Source organism: Pipistrellus kuhlii, unplaced genomic scaffold (genome assembly GCF_014108245.1).
Source record: "Pipistrellus kuhlii isolate mPipKuh1 unplaced genomic scaffold, mPipKuh1.p scaffold_m20_p_1, whole genome shotgun sequence".
NCBI classification, from domain to species: Eukaryota; Metazoa; Chordata; class Mammalia; order Chiroptera; family Vespertilionidae; genus Pipistrellus; species Pipistrellus kuhlii.
The window spans coordinates 83,655,283-83,671,398 of record NW_023425404.1 but is presented as its reverse complement, the minus strand read 5'-3'; the positions used below and the strand labels follow the sequence as shown (position 1 = coordinate 83,671,398).

The 16,116-nt window shown below is 37.8% G+C and overlaps 2 protein-coding genes and 1 pseudogene across 3 annotated transcripts in view; all 3 read right to left on the bottom strand.

Annotated features, from left to right (window-relative positions):
• LOC118716508 (coiled-coil domain-containing protein 7-like) overlaps positions 1-3,663 on the bottom strand; it is a 98,303-nt gene extending 94,640 nt beyond the window's left edge. The window contains exons 1-2 of the mRNA XM_036433893.1: positions 3,648-3,663; positions 1,989-2,072 (exon numbers count right to left, since the gene is read on the bottom strand). Coding sequence (XP_036289786.1) covers positions 1,989-2,072; positions 3,648-3,663 — 100 coding nt within the window. The remainder of the gene's footprint in view (positions 1-1,988; positions 2,073-3,647) is intronic.
• Positions 3,664-5,201: 1,538 nt separating this feature from the next.
• LOC118727940 (pre-B-cell leukemia transcription factor 3-like) lies at positions 5,202-6,694 on the bottom strand. Its single transcript, XM_036454003.1, is given in 2 exon segments — positions 5,202-5,800; positions 5,803-6,694. Coding segments are annotated over 2 exon segments (1,296 nt in total). The 3' UTR covers positions 5,202-5,396.
• A 7,095-nt stretch (positions 6,695-13,789) lies between these two features.
• LOC118727936 lies at positions 13,790-15,195 on the bottom strand (annotated as a pseudogene). Its single transcript, XR_004990725.1, has one exon. The product of XR_004990725.1 is annotated as an elongation factor 1-gamma-like (transcript).
• Positions 15,196-16,116: the final 921 nt, after the last annotated feature.

The following is a 16,116-nucleotide window of genomic DNA, read 5'->3' as shown; positions in this document are numbered from 1 at the left end:
GAAGGACTTGTATACATGCATATAAGTACAACCAATGGACACAAAACTCTGGGGAGGGAGGGAATGTATGGGAAGGGGGGCAATGTTAAAATAAAAATAATAAATAAAAAGTAAAAAATAAAATAAAATAAAAATCAATGGAAAAAAAAAGAAAAAAATTATAACTTTCTGAAATCGACTAAAGAAGATATAGAAAAGCTGAATAAAATAATTTTAGCCCTAAAAATATTGATTTGACAATCAAATGTCAACATCTCCTAGAAAAGACATTAGTATTAGATGATTTTAGCAGTGAATTTTACCAAACCTTCAAGGGAAAGATCATCTCTATCTTCTATGAACTTATGGACAATAGAAAAGGATAGTAGGCCTCTTAATTTGTAAAACTACTACAGTCTTGACACAAACATGAAATAAGGACTGTATGAGAGGGGGGGATAAACTATAGCATAATCTCACTTATAAATGAAGGATTTTTACTTAAATCAGATTAAGGATTTTTCGCAAAAACCTAGAGCAATCATATCACTTCCTTCTGGAATATTCCCATTAAAAGCAAGTACAAAGCAAGGAGGCAATTATTGTAGCCACAATTTAACATTATACAGGAAATGCGAGCAAATGCATTAAAAAGGAAGAAATGGAGAGAAAGAAAAAATGTGTGAGGTTTGCAAAGAAAATGAAAAAATTTTGTAGGCATAGTAAATGCAGGGACATCAATAGGATTCATCAAAGTTGCTGATTACAAACTCAACATATAAAACTCAATGTATCTTTACTTTTATGTCAAAAACAACAATTTAAGAAATAAAATTGAAAAAATTTAGCCAAAGAAAAAAAAAAGTTCAAGTTTTCCATCAAGGAAATAACTGTTGAGGTGGTAGAAATAGCAAGAGATCTAGAATAACAAGTGGAGCCTGAAGAACTGCAGTCTGGATTTCTGTTGTGATCTCATGATAAAACTTTAATGGATGAGGAGCATTTTCTTCTGGCTGATCAAAGAAAGTGGTTTCTTGAGACGGCATCTACTCTTAGAAAAGATGCTGGGAAGATTGTTGGATTGACAACAAAAGATTTAGAACATTACCTAAACTTAGATGAAAAATAAGTGGTGGGTTTTGAGGGTATTACTTCAATTTTAAAATAAGTTTTACTATGGGTATAATGCTATAAAAAAGCCTTGCATGCTACAGAGATCTCATCCATGAGAGAAAGAGTCAGTGGATGTGCAAAACTCATTGTTCTATTTTTTTTCAAAAATATTTTTATTGATGTTAGAGGGAGAGAGAGAGAGAGAGAGAGAGAGAGAGAGAGAGAGAGAGAGAGAGAGAGAGAGAGAGAGAGAGAGAGAGAGATCAATGATGAGAGAGAACCATTGATTGGCTAACTCCAGTGTGATCCCTACTGGGGATGGAGCCTGCAACTTGATCATGATTAGGAATCAAACAATTATCTCCTGGTTTGTAGGTCGACACTCAACCCCTGAGCCACATCAGCTATATTAATTTTTGTTTTATTTTAGGAAGCTTCTACAGCTACCCCAACCTTCAGCAACTACTACTCTGATCCTTCAGAAGCCATCAACATTGGGGTAAACCCTCCATCAGCATAAGAATTATAACTCACTGAAGGCTCAGATGATTATTAGCAGCTTGTAGTCATAAAGTATTTTTAATTAAAGATGTGTATTTTTTGTAGATAAAATGCTATTTTACACAGAGTTGACTACTGTATAGTGTAAATTTCAGGTGATTTTTTTTTGTGATAGTCATTCTATTGCTATGTTTTGGAAACAAACCCAAAATATCTTCAAAGTTTGCCTGTACTTCACAAAAGATGTTAACTAATTAAATGAGGGTGTTCATGAAATCTTTTCTGCATGTAATAGTAACCTAGAGGTACTTTTGTTCTTTAAGTTCAACACTTAATCCAACACTAAAGAGGATAAATAAACCTAAAATATTATATTTTAAAAATATTGTTCTTACCAGGGAAATCGATTGCCCGTGTCTTGAATTGTCCCTTTTTTATGTCAGGTGCAACTGCAGATGTTGAGCGTTCCTCAGTACTGTCTAGAGAAATAAAACCGATATGGAAAAACATCATATGATGATTTACATAGATATTATTTACATATGAATACATGTGATTTGAGTGTGTGTGTGTGTGTATGGTGGGTATCACTAGCATGCTTTATTATATAGAAAAGCATTATATTTAAATCTCTGGATTGCAGAATCACAAAACCTTACATTTAAACAGATGGAGCAAGGATATAACCCATATTATGTTGATGTTCAGAGATGTTTAGTGACTTGTCCATTAATTTAATAATTTTGACACATAATTTCTTAAGCAGTGCTTATTCCATCCACTTTCTCTCCTGCAAATTGAAATCATCTCAGAGAAGTAATAAAAATAAAATTAATTCTATACTTACATTAAATGCAAACTCTTTATATAGGAATGGACCTGATGAAGTATAATATTTCTATTTGATTGCTTTATTTATTTATTTATTTATTTATTTATTTATTTATTTTTACCACAGGACAATTATAAAACCAAAGAATGTACCATGAGCTAGAAATACTTTGACTCACCCACCAAAATTTTAGTTCCCCCTTAGACTTTGTAGCTGTTAACCATGTAGATATCAGAAAATAAAAAGATGTCGACTGGTTTCAGATAAAGTGTCCTCTGAGATTTCTTTGATATGGAGACTTTGTGACTTGTAAGGAGAAAATGTTTAAGTTTGCAGCAGTACCGAGGGTTCTGATGGGATCATTTGCCACATGAATTTACATATGGTTCAAAGCTTTTGCTATAATTAACAACTATTAACTTGGTCCCATGACATAAAAAAATTCATGAAAGGTATTAAAGAGAAATTATTATTGTGGTAGGGATAAATTGGATTCAGGATCTAGAGTGGACTTCAAGGCCAACAATATATGGAGTAGAAGTCAGTTCTAGTGGACCCTGCAAGTATAGTTGGAGACATCTCAGGGTCCTGACACTTCACAGCAGACCTCTTGCTTTGAAGAAATGCCTGAGCCCATGAAGAAATATAAAAGGTCACACTATGACTCTGTCAACCAATATGTACCATACCAGTTTCTTTACAGAGAGTATCCCAGCTGGGTTACCATAACAAAATAAATAAAAATACCTCATATTGAGCGGAACAAATGTTTATTAATTGTTTAGAAACATTTTGTAAAAATACATGTACCACAGCAACACAACACTGGGCAACATTAGTCAATATATTTTAGTTGTTCTGGTCTTTTTCCAATAAGTATAAATAAGAAACACCAAGTATGTAACATACTAAGATAAATGGGAGGTAGTCAGAATAGCATTTGAGGGGAGAAATGCTGGAGAAATTTATCCTATCTAATAAAGAGGGAATATGTTAACTGTCCCCCATGCCATTGCAAAGATGGTGACACCCACAGCCAATAAGGAGGTAACATGCTAATTAACTGCCATGCCCTCAAGGATGGCAGTGCCCACAGCCACAATAGGGCAGTGCCCAGTCACCTCAGCCCTGCCAGGGCCAAGCCCCTTGCACAAATTTCATGCATCAGGCCTCTAGTTTTGAATAAGAGTGATGAAAGCACTCCTATTCTTAAGGGAAATACTTTTAGTTTTATCCATTGCGTATGATGTTGGTTTTAGTTTTGTTGTATATGGCCTTTATTATTTTGAGTTTTGAGTCCTCTATTACCACTTTGCTGAGAGTTTTTATAAATAATAGGTGTTGGACTTTGTTGAATGCTTTTTTCCCCATCCATTTATATGATCATGTGATTGTTATATTTTATTTTATTAATGTGATGTATCACATTTATTGATTTGTGAATATTATTCCAGACTTGCATCCTTGCAATAAATCCCACTTGGTCATTGTGTGTCATCTTTTTATGTATTGCTGAATCCTATTTCTTTTCTTTTTTAATCATGAAAGTAAAAGGTTTATTCATGTTTGAAACTACATATAACTACCACGAGGAATACTTTTTCAATCCAGGGTGTAATCCAGTTAGAAAGGAACACGAAACACTTTTAATACATTAGAATCACCGCCACAAATTAATTATTTTCATGACTCAATCAGTTTCAGAATCGCATACAATACAAAAAGAGAGAAAGGAAGGGGCCCCATCACACAGGGTGAAATATATAGTACTGAATACTGAAACCCAAATGCATCACAATTAGTTGCCGCTTTTTTTTTTCTTCTCTTTTTTTGCATGAATTAGTAACAAGATGAAGAACATTCAAAATGTTTCTCAGTATTTACAACAGTTTTACTGATTCTGTGTTAAAGACCCAATGTTTCCACTCTCGGTTTTTTAAAAGTTGCAAATGCAACCCTGATTTTTCTTTTAAAAGATTACAATGTATATTACATTTTATGAAGGGAAACAAAGAGTTAATTACAAGATGCAAAAAGATAAGAAAGAGACAAACTATAGCGTGAGTATTGTTCAGAGGTAGTAAGTGAGTGAGCACTCTAAGCTACAGAACGTGTTGAAATTCTATTGGTTTGTATGAGTTCACATGAAGTAATAAAGCTGTGTTTTGATTGGTGAGATGTATAAATACTCTTTTGCTACGCTATATACAACACTCCAGAGAGCAGGGCCTTGGTCAATGCCCAGAGGACGTAGCAAACCTTGGCAAGTCTGTGCAGCACCCAGCACACATTGTGAAACCCAGATGGATCTCATGTTCACCTCCATCAGCAGCAAGTACTTTCATCTCCCAGGATAGTCTGGATCCATGATTTAATTACCAAGCAGACTCTGGGCACTGAAAAAATGCTACCAGTCTCTGATCTAATTAAAACATAAGAGATCGCAACACAATGTGACGAGTTAAGAGTCTTAAGCACAACCATCATTAACAGAGATAGCCCAATGGCTCCTTTATTCCAGCTCCGTTAGCGATATGAAACAGAGACAAGCAAAGTCTGCGATGGAAACACGCGAGAAGTTCTATGTAGAAGAGTCTTTGCATCTGCTTTAACCAATGAGGTTTAGCATCCATTGTACTTTTTTTACCCTTAAGGCCAAGTAATTGGCAACTGTGAAACCATTAATGTAAAATATTGATAATAAATTATGATAAAATAGCTACAGGATGGTCAACAATGTTAAATCTTGGTCTAATTAGATAAAGTGCTTTAAAAAAACACATTGTGTGTGTTTTTAAGTATAAATACAAATAACTATGATTCTTTAAAAAACAGATGACCAAGTTCTCTAAGAAGACAAGGTTTTACAGTAATGCTGTAGATGGTGGGCCACAGAACCGTGTTCCTTCTCCTCCTATTGCTCTGAATGCACTAGCGAGGCGTGTCAGCTCAGGGGCAAGTGTTGCCAGGATTAGTTAGAGGTATCAGAGTACACACTTCCTGGGCCTTTTGTAGGAGAAGTCACAGAAGATTGAGTTGTTGAATCCTGCCAGCCTCCATTAGCATTTAAATTATGTGGACTGTACAGCGAATTTCCTCCCATGCCATCACTGTAGCCTCCCGTCTGATTGATAACACGATTGAGGGTATCCACCTCTGACTGCACATTGGCTCCGACCTGGGACCCTTGGTAAGAATCCCCATTCAGACTCTGCATGTTGATGAACATGTCCGCAGAATTTGGGAGGTTAAAAGAACCAGAAGAACTGGAATTTGGCGTGGTGGGCGAGTTGGTCTGGTTGTGCTGCACAGCTGTGGCCACTGCGTGTGCGGCTGTCACGGCTGTCTTTGCAGCGTAGAGGTTGGCTTCTTCCTGAACTTGCCAATATTCTTCTTGTACCTGATTCGTTTGTTGCCAAACCAGTTGGATACCTGGGACACCGTGATGCTGCATTTCTTAGCCAGCTCCTCTTTGGCTTCTTCACTGGGGTAGGGGTTGCTGAGGTGTGAGTAAAAATATTCATTCAAGATTTCTGTGGCTTGTTTACTGAAGTTACGCCTTTTTCGTCTGGCATCAAGGAACCTTGATCTTAAAATCATAACTGCTTTACAAGTGTTTTGTTTGAGCTGCATTTGAATGGAACTAAATTTTCGATGGATGATGCCCACCATTCTCTCAATCTCTTTTGGGGAAATGGGACGTGTTCTACTCTGCTCTCCAAGAAGGTTCATCACATGTGTAGTGAATGCATTACATGCCTGTTCATATTTCTCCAGTTCTGTGTGATAGATTTGTCTGATCTGGGTCAACTTGGCTCTGTAATCTGAGTGTTCAACAGAATTATCTGAAGAGCCTCCAGAGGCTGCTGCGGCTGCTGCCGCCGATCCCCCACCTTTCTCAAGACCTGAAACCCCTTCTGCCAAAAGCATATTGTCCAGTCTCATTAGCTGGGGATCGGGAGGGTCCTCCTCCTGGGCTCCTCTGATGCTGAGACCTGTTTTCTCTTTGATCTCGCACAGGACGCTGAAGAGCGCGGATTTCATTCGGTGACAGTTCAGGGCATGTTTCTTTGCTTGCTCCTTGTCCAAGCTCTGGTCACTGATGGTCATGATCTGGTGGAGGGTGTCGCCGATGTCCTGCTTCCTGCCGTCGCCGTCTGCCCCTTCGTGGACGTGCAGGGGAGGCGGCAGGGCTATGCCCCACTGCACCCAGTGGCCGGCCAGGTTCACCCCGGCCAGAGTCTGCAGCATCCTGGATTGATAGTCCATCCCGCTGCGCGCGGGCGGGCGGGAGCGGGCCGTGGCCGCGGCTGAGACTGAAGGCTGAGGCGGCGGTGAATCCTATTTCTAATATTTGTTGAGGATTTTAGCATCTGTGTTCATCAGGAATATTAGCTTGTAATTTTTTTCTTGTAGTGTTAAGATAATGCTGGCCTTGTAAAAAGAGCTTGAAATTCTTCCTCTTGAATTTTTTTTTGAATAGTTTGAGGAGGAGAGTTATTAGTTCCTCTTTGAAGGTTTGGTAATAATTCCCTGTAAAGCCATTTGGCTCAGGACATTTGTTTACTGGAAGCTTTTTAAATTAATGCTTCAATTTCATTAGACGTGGCTAGTCTATTCAGGTTTTCTAATTCCTTCTGATTCAGTTTTGGAAGATTGTATGTTACTAGGTATTTTTTCCATTTCTCCCTGGTTGTCCAATTTTTAAGCATATAGCTGTTTGCAGTATTTCCTTACAACCCTTTGTCTTTCTGTGGTGCCAGTTCTATGTCTCCTCTATTAACTTGGGTCCTTTCTCTCTTTTACTTGATGAGTTTAGTTCAATATTGTTCATCTTTTCAAAGAACCAGCTCTTGGTTTCACTGATCTTTTGAATTTTTTTTACAGTCTCTGTGCTATTTACTTCATTCTACTTGCTCATGGCTTTTCTTGTTCTCTTTATAATTCTTTTAGATTTAGAGTTAGGTAATTGATTATAGAATTTTAATTTTTTGAAGAAGAAGACCAGTAATACTATGAAGTTCCCCCTCATGTCGGCTTTAGCTGTGTCCTGTAGATTTTGGTTGCTATATGTTCATCTTTGTTTCCAAGAAGTTTTTAATAAATTTATTTCTTCCTGATTTCATTGGTAACCATGCATTGTTCAATAGCATGCTATTTAGCCTCCAGGTGTTTGAATGTTTTGGGGTGTTTTCTATTGTAGTTGATTTCTAGTTTCATGCCATTGTTATAAAGAAAGATGCTTGATATGATTACAATCATCTTGTACTTGTAGAGATTTATTTTGTGTCCTCTATGTTATCTATTTTTGAATCTGTCTCATGTGCACCTGAGATAGTCTTTGACTATCTCTCTCTTTCTGTCTTTTAAGATTCTCTCTTTGTTTTTAACATTTGACATTTTAATTATAATGTGTTTTGTAATGAGTCTATTTGGGTTCATATTGATTGGCATCCTCTGTGCTTCCTGAACTTGTGTGGCTTTTTCCTTTACCAATTTAGGGAAGTTTTTCTGTTATTATTTCTTCAAACAAGTTCTCTATCCCTTTGTAACTGTCTTCTTTTGTGGTACCCCCTATGCTGCAGATGTTCTATTTTATGTTGTCCCATAGTTCCTTTAAACTGTTGTCATAATTTTTTTAAAAAAAATATATATTTTATTCATTTTGTGCAGAGAGAAAGGGAGAGAGATAGAGAGTTAGAAACATCGATGAGAGTCATCAATCAGCTGCCTCTTGCACACCCCCTACTGGGGATATGCCCGCAACCAAGGTACATGTCCCTGACCGGAATCGAACCCGGGATCCTTCAGTCCCCAAGCCGACGCTCTATCCATTGAGCCAAACCGGTTTCGGCTGTTGTCATAATTTTAAAGAATTTTTACATTTTGCTGCTTTGATTATATTTTTTTCTACCTTCCTTTCTCATTTGCTTATTTGATTTTCTGCTTTATTAAGCCTGCTTTTAATTCATTTTAGGGTATTCTTGATGTCAGATGTACTATTGTTCATTTCTGCCTGTTTCTTCATCATAATTTCTAAATACACACACACACACACACACACACACACACACACATATATATATATATATATATATTCAAGTTTAAGTAATTTTTATCATCTAAAGTTTTACACATATCTCCTTTTCCCCCAATTGACCCTTCCAACCATCCCCACCCTGAGCAGACACCCACTCCCATCCCCATTGTCTGTATCTATTGGTTATGCTAATATGCATTCATACAAATCATTTGGTTGCTCTCTAACTTCCCCACATCACCTGCCATTTGTCTCTGGATCTGTTTATGTTGATTATTATATTCCACATATGAATGAGATCATGTAATATTTATGTTTCTCTGACTGGCTTATTTTACTTAGCATAATGCTCTCCAGTTCCATCCATGCTGTTGCAAATGGTAAGAACTCCTTTTTTACTGCAGCATAGTATTCCATTGTGAAGTTGTACCACAGTTTTTTAATCCATTTATCTGCTGATGGGCACTTAGGCTGTTTCCAAATCTTAACTATTGTAAACTATGCTGCTATAAACATAGGAGTCATATATACTTTCTGATTTGTGTTTCTGATTTCTTGGGATATAGTCCTAGCAGTGAGATCACTGGGTCAAATGGGAGTTCCATTTTTAACTTTTTTTAGGAAACTCCATATTGTTTTCCACAGTGGCTGCACCAGTCTGCATTCCCACCAGCAGTGCATGAGGGTTCATTTTCTCCACATTCTCGCCAGCACTTGTTTTTTGATTTGTTCATGATAGCCATTCTGGCAGATGTGAGATGGTATATCATTGTTATCTTTATTTGCATCTATCAGATGATGAGTGACTTTGAGCATATTTTCATATGTCTCTCTGCCTTCTGTATATCCTCTTTCAAAAAGTTTCTACTTAGCCGAAACCGGTTTGGCTCAGTGGATAGAGCATCGGCCTGTGGACTGAAAGGTCCCAGGTTCGATTCTAGTCAAGGGCATGTACCTTGGTTGCGGGCACATCCCCAGTGGGGGGTGTGCAAGAAGCAGTTGATCAATGTTTCTAACTCTCTATCCCTCTCTCCTTCTCTCTTCCTCTCTGTAAAAAATCAATAAAAAGAAAAGTGTCTACTTAGGTCATTTGCTCATTATTTGATTGGATCATTATATTTCTTTTATTAAGTTGCATGAGTTCTCTGTAAATTTTGGAGATTAAACCTTATCTGAAATAACATCGGCACACATATTCTCTTATATAGTGGGCTTTCTTGTTGTTGTGTTGATGGTTTCTTTTGCTATGCAGAAGCTTTTTATTTTGATGTAGTTCCATTTATTTATTTTCTCCTTAATCCCCATTGCCTTAGGAGCTGTGTTGGTAGAGATATAACTACGGCATATGTCTGATAATTTGCTGCCTATGGAGTCTTGTAGGATTTTTATTGTTTCTAATCTAACATTTAAGTCAGTTATCCATTTTGAGTTTGTTTTTATGTATGGTGTAAGTGATGATCTAGTTTCATTTTTTTTCATGTATCTGACCAAATTTCCCAGCACTATTTATTGAAGAGACTCTCTTGACTCCATTGTATGCTCTTGCCTCCTTTGTTAAATATTAATTGAGCATAATGGCTTGTGCCGACTTCGGGGTTCTCTGTTCTGTTCTATTGGCCTATATGTCTTGTGTCAGTACCAGGCAGTTTTGAGAACTGTGGCTTGGTAATATAGCTTGATACTTGGTATTGTGATCTCTCCAACTTTGTTCTTTCTCAGGATTGCTGTGCTATTTTGGTTCTTTTTGTTTATTCCAGATGAATTTTTGGAGAGTTTGTTCTAAATCTTTGAAATATACTGTTGGTATTTTAATGGGGCTTGCATTGAATCTGTAGATTGCTTTGTGTAGTTTGGACATTTTAATGATGTTGATTATACCAATCCATGTACATGGTATGTTCTTCCATTTCTTTATGTATTCCTCTATTTCTTTTTTAATGTCCTATAGTTTACTGAGTATAGTTTGTTTGTTTTTTTTACCTCTTTAGTTAAGTTTATTCCTAGGTATCTTAATTTTTTGTTGTTGCAATGATAAATGTGATTGTTTTTTAGCTTCCATTTCTGTGAGTTCATTATTTGTTTATAAAAAGGGCATAGATTTCTGGGCATTAATTTTGTATCCTGCTACATTGCCAAATTCATTTATTAGGTCTAGTAGTTTTTTGGTGGAATATTTGGGGTTATCTATGTATAGTATCATGTCATCTGCGAATAAGGACAGTTTTACTTTTACTTTTCTAATTTGGATGCTTTTTATTTCTTTTTCTTATCTGATCTCTAGGGCTAGCATTTCCAGTACTATATCAAACAGGAGTGGTGAAAACAGGCATGTCTTGCTCCTGTTCTTAGGGGAAATAAGTTGAGTTTTTTGTTATTGAGTATGATGTTGGATGTAAGTTTGTCATAATTGTTTGTATTTTTCATTGTCATTTTCATTGTATTGTTTTCATTCCTCTTAATATGTTGAGATATGATCCCTTCATTTCCAGTTTGCTGAGAGTTTTTATCAAGAAAATGTGTTGGATTTTGTCAAATGCTTTTTCTGCATTGATTGATATAATTATGTGATTTCTGTCAATTTGTTTATGATGTATCTCATTTTTTGATTTATAGATATTGTACCATCCTTGTATCCCTGGAATAAATCTCACTTGGTCATGGTATACTAATATGATCTTTCTAATGTAAGGCTGGATCCAATTTGCTAGACTTTTGTTGATTTTAGCATCTATGTTCATCAAGGATATTGGCCTTTAGTTCTATTTTTTTGTGGTGTCTTTATCTGGTTTTGGAATTAGGGTAATGCAGGCTTCATAGGAAGAGCTTGGAAGTGTACCTTCCACTTGAAAAAAAAATTTTGAATAGTCTGAGGAGGATAGGTTTTAGTTCTTTGAATGGTTGGTAGAACACCACTGCAAAGCCGTCTGGACCAGGGCTTTTGTTTGCTGGAAGATTTTTGGTCATTGTTTCAATGTCTTTGGTAGTTATTGGCCTACTCTGGGTTTTTTTATTCTTCTTGGTTGAGTTTTGGGAGCTTGTATTTTTTAAAGAATGTGTCCATTTCATCGAAGTTGTCCATTTTGTTGAAATAGAGTTGTTCATAGTATTTTCCCCCCATAATTGTTTGCATTTCTATGGGATTGATTGTTACTTTACCTGTTTATTTCCAATTTTGTTTATTTGGGTCCTCTCTCTTTGCTTCTTGATGAGCCTGGCTAGAAGTTCATCAATCATGTTTATCCTTTCAAAGAACCAGCTCTTGGTTTTGTTGATCTTTTTTATTTTTATTTTTGTTGTTGTTGTTGTTTTTATCACATTTATTTCTTCACTGACCCTTATTATTTCCTTGCTTCTGCTTTTCCTGTTGCTCTCTAACTCTTTGAATTGCAAGGTTAGATAATTTTTTACCATTTTTTTCTTGTGTTTTGAGATAGGCCTGTAGAGCTATGAACTTCTTTCTCAAGACTGCTTTCACTGTGTCCCATAAATTTTGAATTGTATTGTTTTTATTGTCGTTTGCTGCTATGATGCTTTTTATTTCTTCTTTGATCTCTTTGGCAACCCAATCATTGTTTAATAACATGCTATTTAGCATGTAGGTATTTGATTTTTTAAATTGTGTTGATTGTAGTTGATTTCTAAATTTATGCCATTATGATTTGAAAAGATGCTTGATATGATTCTATCTTCTTGAATTTGTTGAGACTTTGCCTGTGCCCCAATATGTGGTCTATCTTTGAAAATGACCCCATGCACTTGAGAAGAATTATATTCTGTGGCTTTGGGGTGAAATGTTTTGAAGATGTCAATTAATTCCATCTGATCTAGTGAGTCATTCAGGATTGTTGTTTCTTTGCTTTTTTTTTTTTTCACCAGTGGTGCTAGTGGAGTATTAAAGTCTCCTATTATGACTGTATTACTATCAATATCTCCCTTGATATCTCCCAGAAGATTATTTATGTATTTGAGTGCTCCTTTATTGGGTGCATATATAATTACCAGAGTTATATCTTCTTAAATTGCTCCCTTTAGTATTATAAAGTGGCCTTCCTTATCTCTTTTTATGGTATTCATTTTGAGGTCTAATTTGTGAGATATAAGTATTAGTACCCCAGCTATTTTTTTTCCATTTCAATTCGCCTGAAAAACATTTTCTATCCCTTCACCATCAGTCTGTGTGAGTTCTTTGTTCTGAGATGTATTTATTATAGACAGCAGATAGATGGGTCATGTTTTCTTATCCATTCAGCTACCCTATGTCTTTTTATTGGGGCATTTAATCCATTTACATTTAAAGTTATATTTGATAGGTACTTGTTTGTCACCATATTTATTCTGTATGCCCATGTTTCTTCTTCCCTGTCTATGTCTTCTTTTTATAGCAGACCCTTTAGCATTTCTTGAATTGCTGGTTTGGTGGTAATAAACTCCCTTAATCATTTTTATTTTATTTTTTTGTCTGTGAAGCTCCTGATTTCACCTCCAAGTTTGATAGATAGCCTTGCTGGGTACCACATTTTTGGATTCAGACTCTTGCTTTGCATGATTTTGTATATTTCTTTCCATTCCCTTCTGGCCTGATGTGTTTCTGTTGAGAAATCAGTCACTAGTCTGATGGCGGACCTATTGAAGATAACTTTCTGCCTCTCTCTGACTGCTTTTAAGATTCTTCCTTTGTCGTTGGTGTTTGACAATATAATTATAATATGTCTTGCTGTTGTTCTTTTTTGGGTTCATCTTGTTTGGGACTCTGTGAGATTCTTGGACTTGTGTGATTTCCCCCCATTTTTTCCCCTCAACCCTGGCCAATATCAGGGAAGTTTTCTGTCATTATTTCTTCAAACAGGTTTTATATTCTTTGCTAAGTTTATTCTCTTCCTGGCACCCCTATTATCCAAATGTTGTTTCATTTTGTGTTATCCCAAAGTTTCCTTAGGCTCTCCTCCTATTTTTCAAGTTTGTTTTCCAGTTGCTGCTGTGCTTGGGTATTTTTTCCCTACCTTGTCTTCTAGCTCAATGATGCAGTCCTCCACTTCTTCTAGTCTACTTTTGATGCTTTCAAATGTGTTCTTTATTGCAGTGATGTTCTTTTTCATTTCTTCTTGGTTATTCTTCATTTCCTCTTAATTTTCACACATATTGTTGAATTTGTCTTTAACCCTTTACAGCATCCTTATAAACATTGCTCTGAATTCTTCTTTTCCTTCTCCTCCTCCTCCTCCTCCTCCTCCTCCTCCTCCTCCTCCTCCTCCTCCTCCTCCTTCTCCTTCTTCTTCTTCTTCTTCTTCTTCTTCTTCTTCTTCTTCTTCTTCTTCTTCTTCTTTATATTCAGTTTTCTTTAATGACTCCCAGCTCCCTGGAGGATGGGTGCAGGCAGCTGGATGATGGCAAGAGATGTTCACTTTAATATCTTGCCCTGATTGAAGGCTTTGCCCATTTGCTGGAAGGCCTACTCTCAGCAAAAGTATTCTCACACTAGTATCTGGGTCTTCACACTGCTAGGATACAGCTTCCACCATGTGTATGACTTGTAGTCCACCTGCCAGTCTGGAGTCAGTGGAAAGACAAGCTCCTGGCTTCAGAAGACCCAGACTCCAGAAATGGAGCTGCTGTTGGTTTCAAAGAGGATGGTACTGGCAAAGGAGTTCTTCCTCAGCTTGTCCAACTGTTGGAACATTCCAGTGATGAGGTTGCAGATCATGAAGGTCTGGGTGAGCTCTTCAGGGAAGCAGCACTCAGAATACCTTAGGGACCTGCTGTCCTTATCAAAGTACTCCCAAAAATATGGCAGCGCCACTGACAGCAGGTCCTCATTGCAGTACTTGTGTTTGAATTTACCCAATACAAAGGTACTCCTGGGCAGGTGAGGAAAGGGGTCCTTGGCCATCGGCTCTGCCACCAGCACTTGCTCATACTCATCCATCTTCTCCTCGGAAGTGGATGCAGCAGCCTTTTTCCCTCCTCTTTCTGCTTGGGCTAGGGTTTTGGCTTCTCCTCTCAAGGTTATTTCTCCTTCCAGGGTTTGCCCTTTTTAGGCTAGCTCTCTCAAACTTTTTTAGCATCAAACTGGGCCACCTTCTCACAGAGCTTTACCTCCCCCAAGACTGCGCAGAACTGGGGCTGGTTAATGCAGGTGAAGAAACAGTGGTTGTTGTTGGGGAAGGCCTGGTGGAAAGATGGCTCCAGGATCTGCTTATAGAGCCATAGCAGGGTGCAGACAACTGTGATGTCAGCCGGTGTCACACGTTCACCCACCAGAAAGGTCCTTGTCTTCAAGTGAGCATCCAGAAGCCCTAGTATTCACCTCATGTTCTACTTTGTAGTCTCTGTGACCTGCTTATTATAATGCATGTTGCTCAAGGTGGGGAACACCCAGATACTGGCTGGGAGCATTATGTCACTATCAGCAAAGCTCACCTACCTGGACTGCTGCTTCTGGACTACTTACCCACAGGTCCTCATTGCTCACATAGTAGGCAATGACATTGCTCTTGAACACACAGAATCCATAATTACCTTCAAATGCTGGAAACTTGCCAGCAAGAAACTTAGGGAGAAATTCAGGGGCGCTGTTGGTTTGGCCAAAGTGGAAGTAGGGTGGTGCAGAGGGTACCTGGACCCGAGCTCCACTGTACTGCATGCAATGAGGGCCTTGAAGGCCCTCCAGTTTTCAGGGTATGTGTACAGGATCCCAGCCACCATTGTGATTCTGCAGAAAAAGGAGTGGGGCTCTCAGTCGATCTGAATTCTTTCTCTGACAAATTACTTGCCTCCATTCCGTCTAATTCTTTTTCCAGTGATTCTTCCTTTTCCTTTGTATGGGGGCTATTTCTTTGTCTCCCATGTTCACTTTTCCCAGGGTATTGGGTTATGCAGCTCTCTCTCTTTTGCACTGACTCTCTCCAGGTGACCTTTGACCTTTCTGTTCACCGAGTGCCTCACTAGCTGTGTTTTAATTCACCAGTTTTGGGTGGGTGTTATTTGATTCAGCTGTTCCTTCTATCTGCTTTTGTGAAAAGGTGCAGGACCCAACTGGGTATTTGGCTGACACCTTGTCTCAGTGTTTGTTGGTTTGTAGCTGAGGCAGTTGGTCTCTGGGGATTGTGGTTGTAGGGTCCCTGATGTATCCAAGGTCTCATCAGTTAAAGGTAAGGCTGGGCTTTTTATCACAGCTACTCTCCCCTTCAAAATGGCATGGTCTCTGTGATAGAGCCAGCAACTAGGAGAGATTTCAGCAGTAGTAGATACTGCCCATCCAGGGGAGCCTGGTCCACCAGTCTCCAACAGTCCTGTGGAATATAACTGTCCCTCACTCACAAATACAATCCCTGCACATCCATGCACTCTCTTTTTGTTCTCTCACTCACACACTGTCTTGCAGCCTACCATCCCATCAGCCACCATCTTCAAGCCTCTCCTATATATTTTTGAATGATAGACTTGCTGATAAAGTAATCTTGGTTTTAGATTCTATTGATAGCTTTTCATTACTTTAAATATTTCATACTATTCCTTTTTTTGTCTAAAGTGTTTCTGTTGGATTTTTCCTTCACCAGTTTAGCAAAGTTTTCTATAATTATTTCTTCACAGAGGTTCTCTATACTTTACTACCTGTCTTCTTCCTTTGGTACCTCTATGATGCAGATGTTGT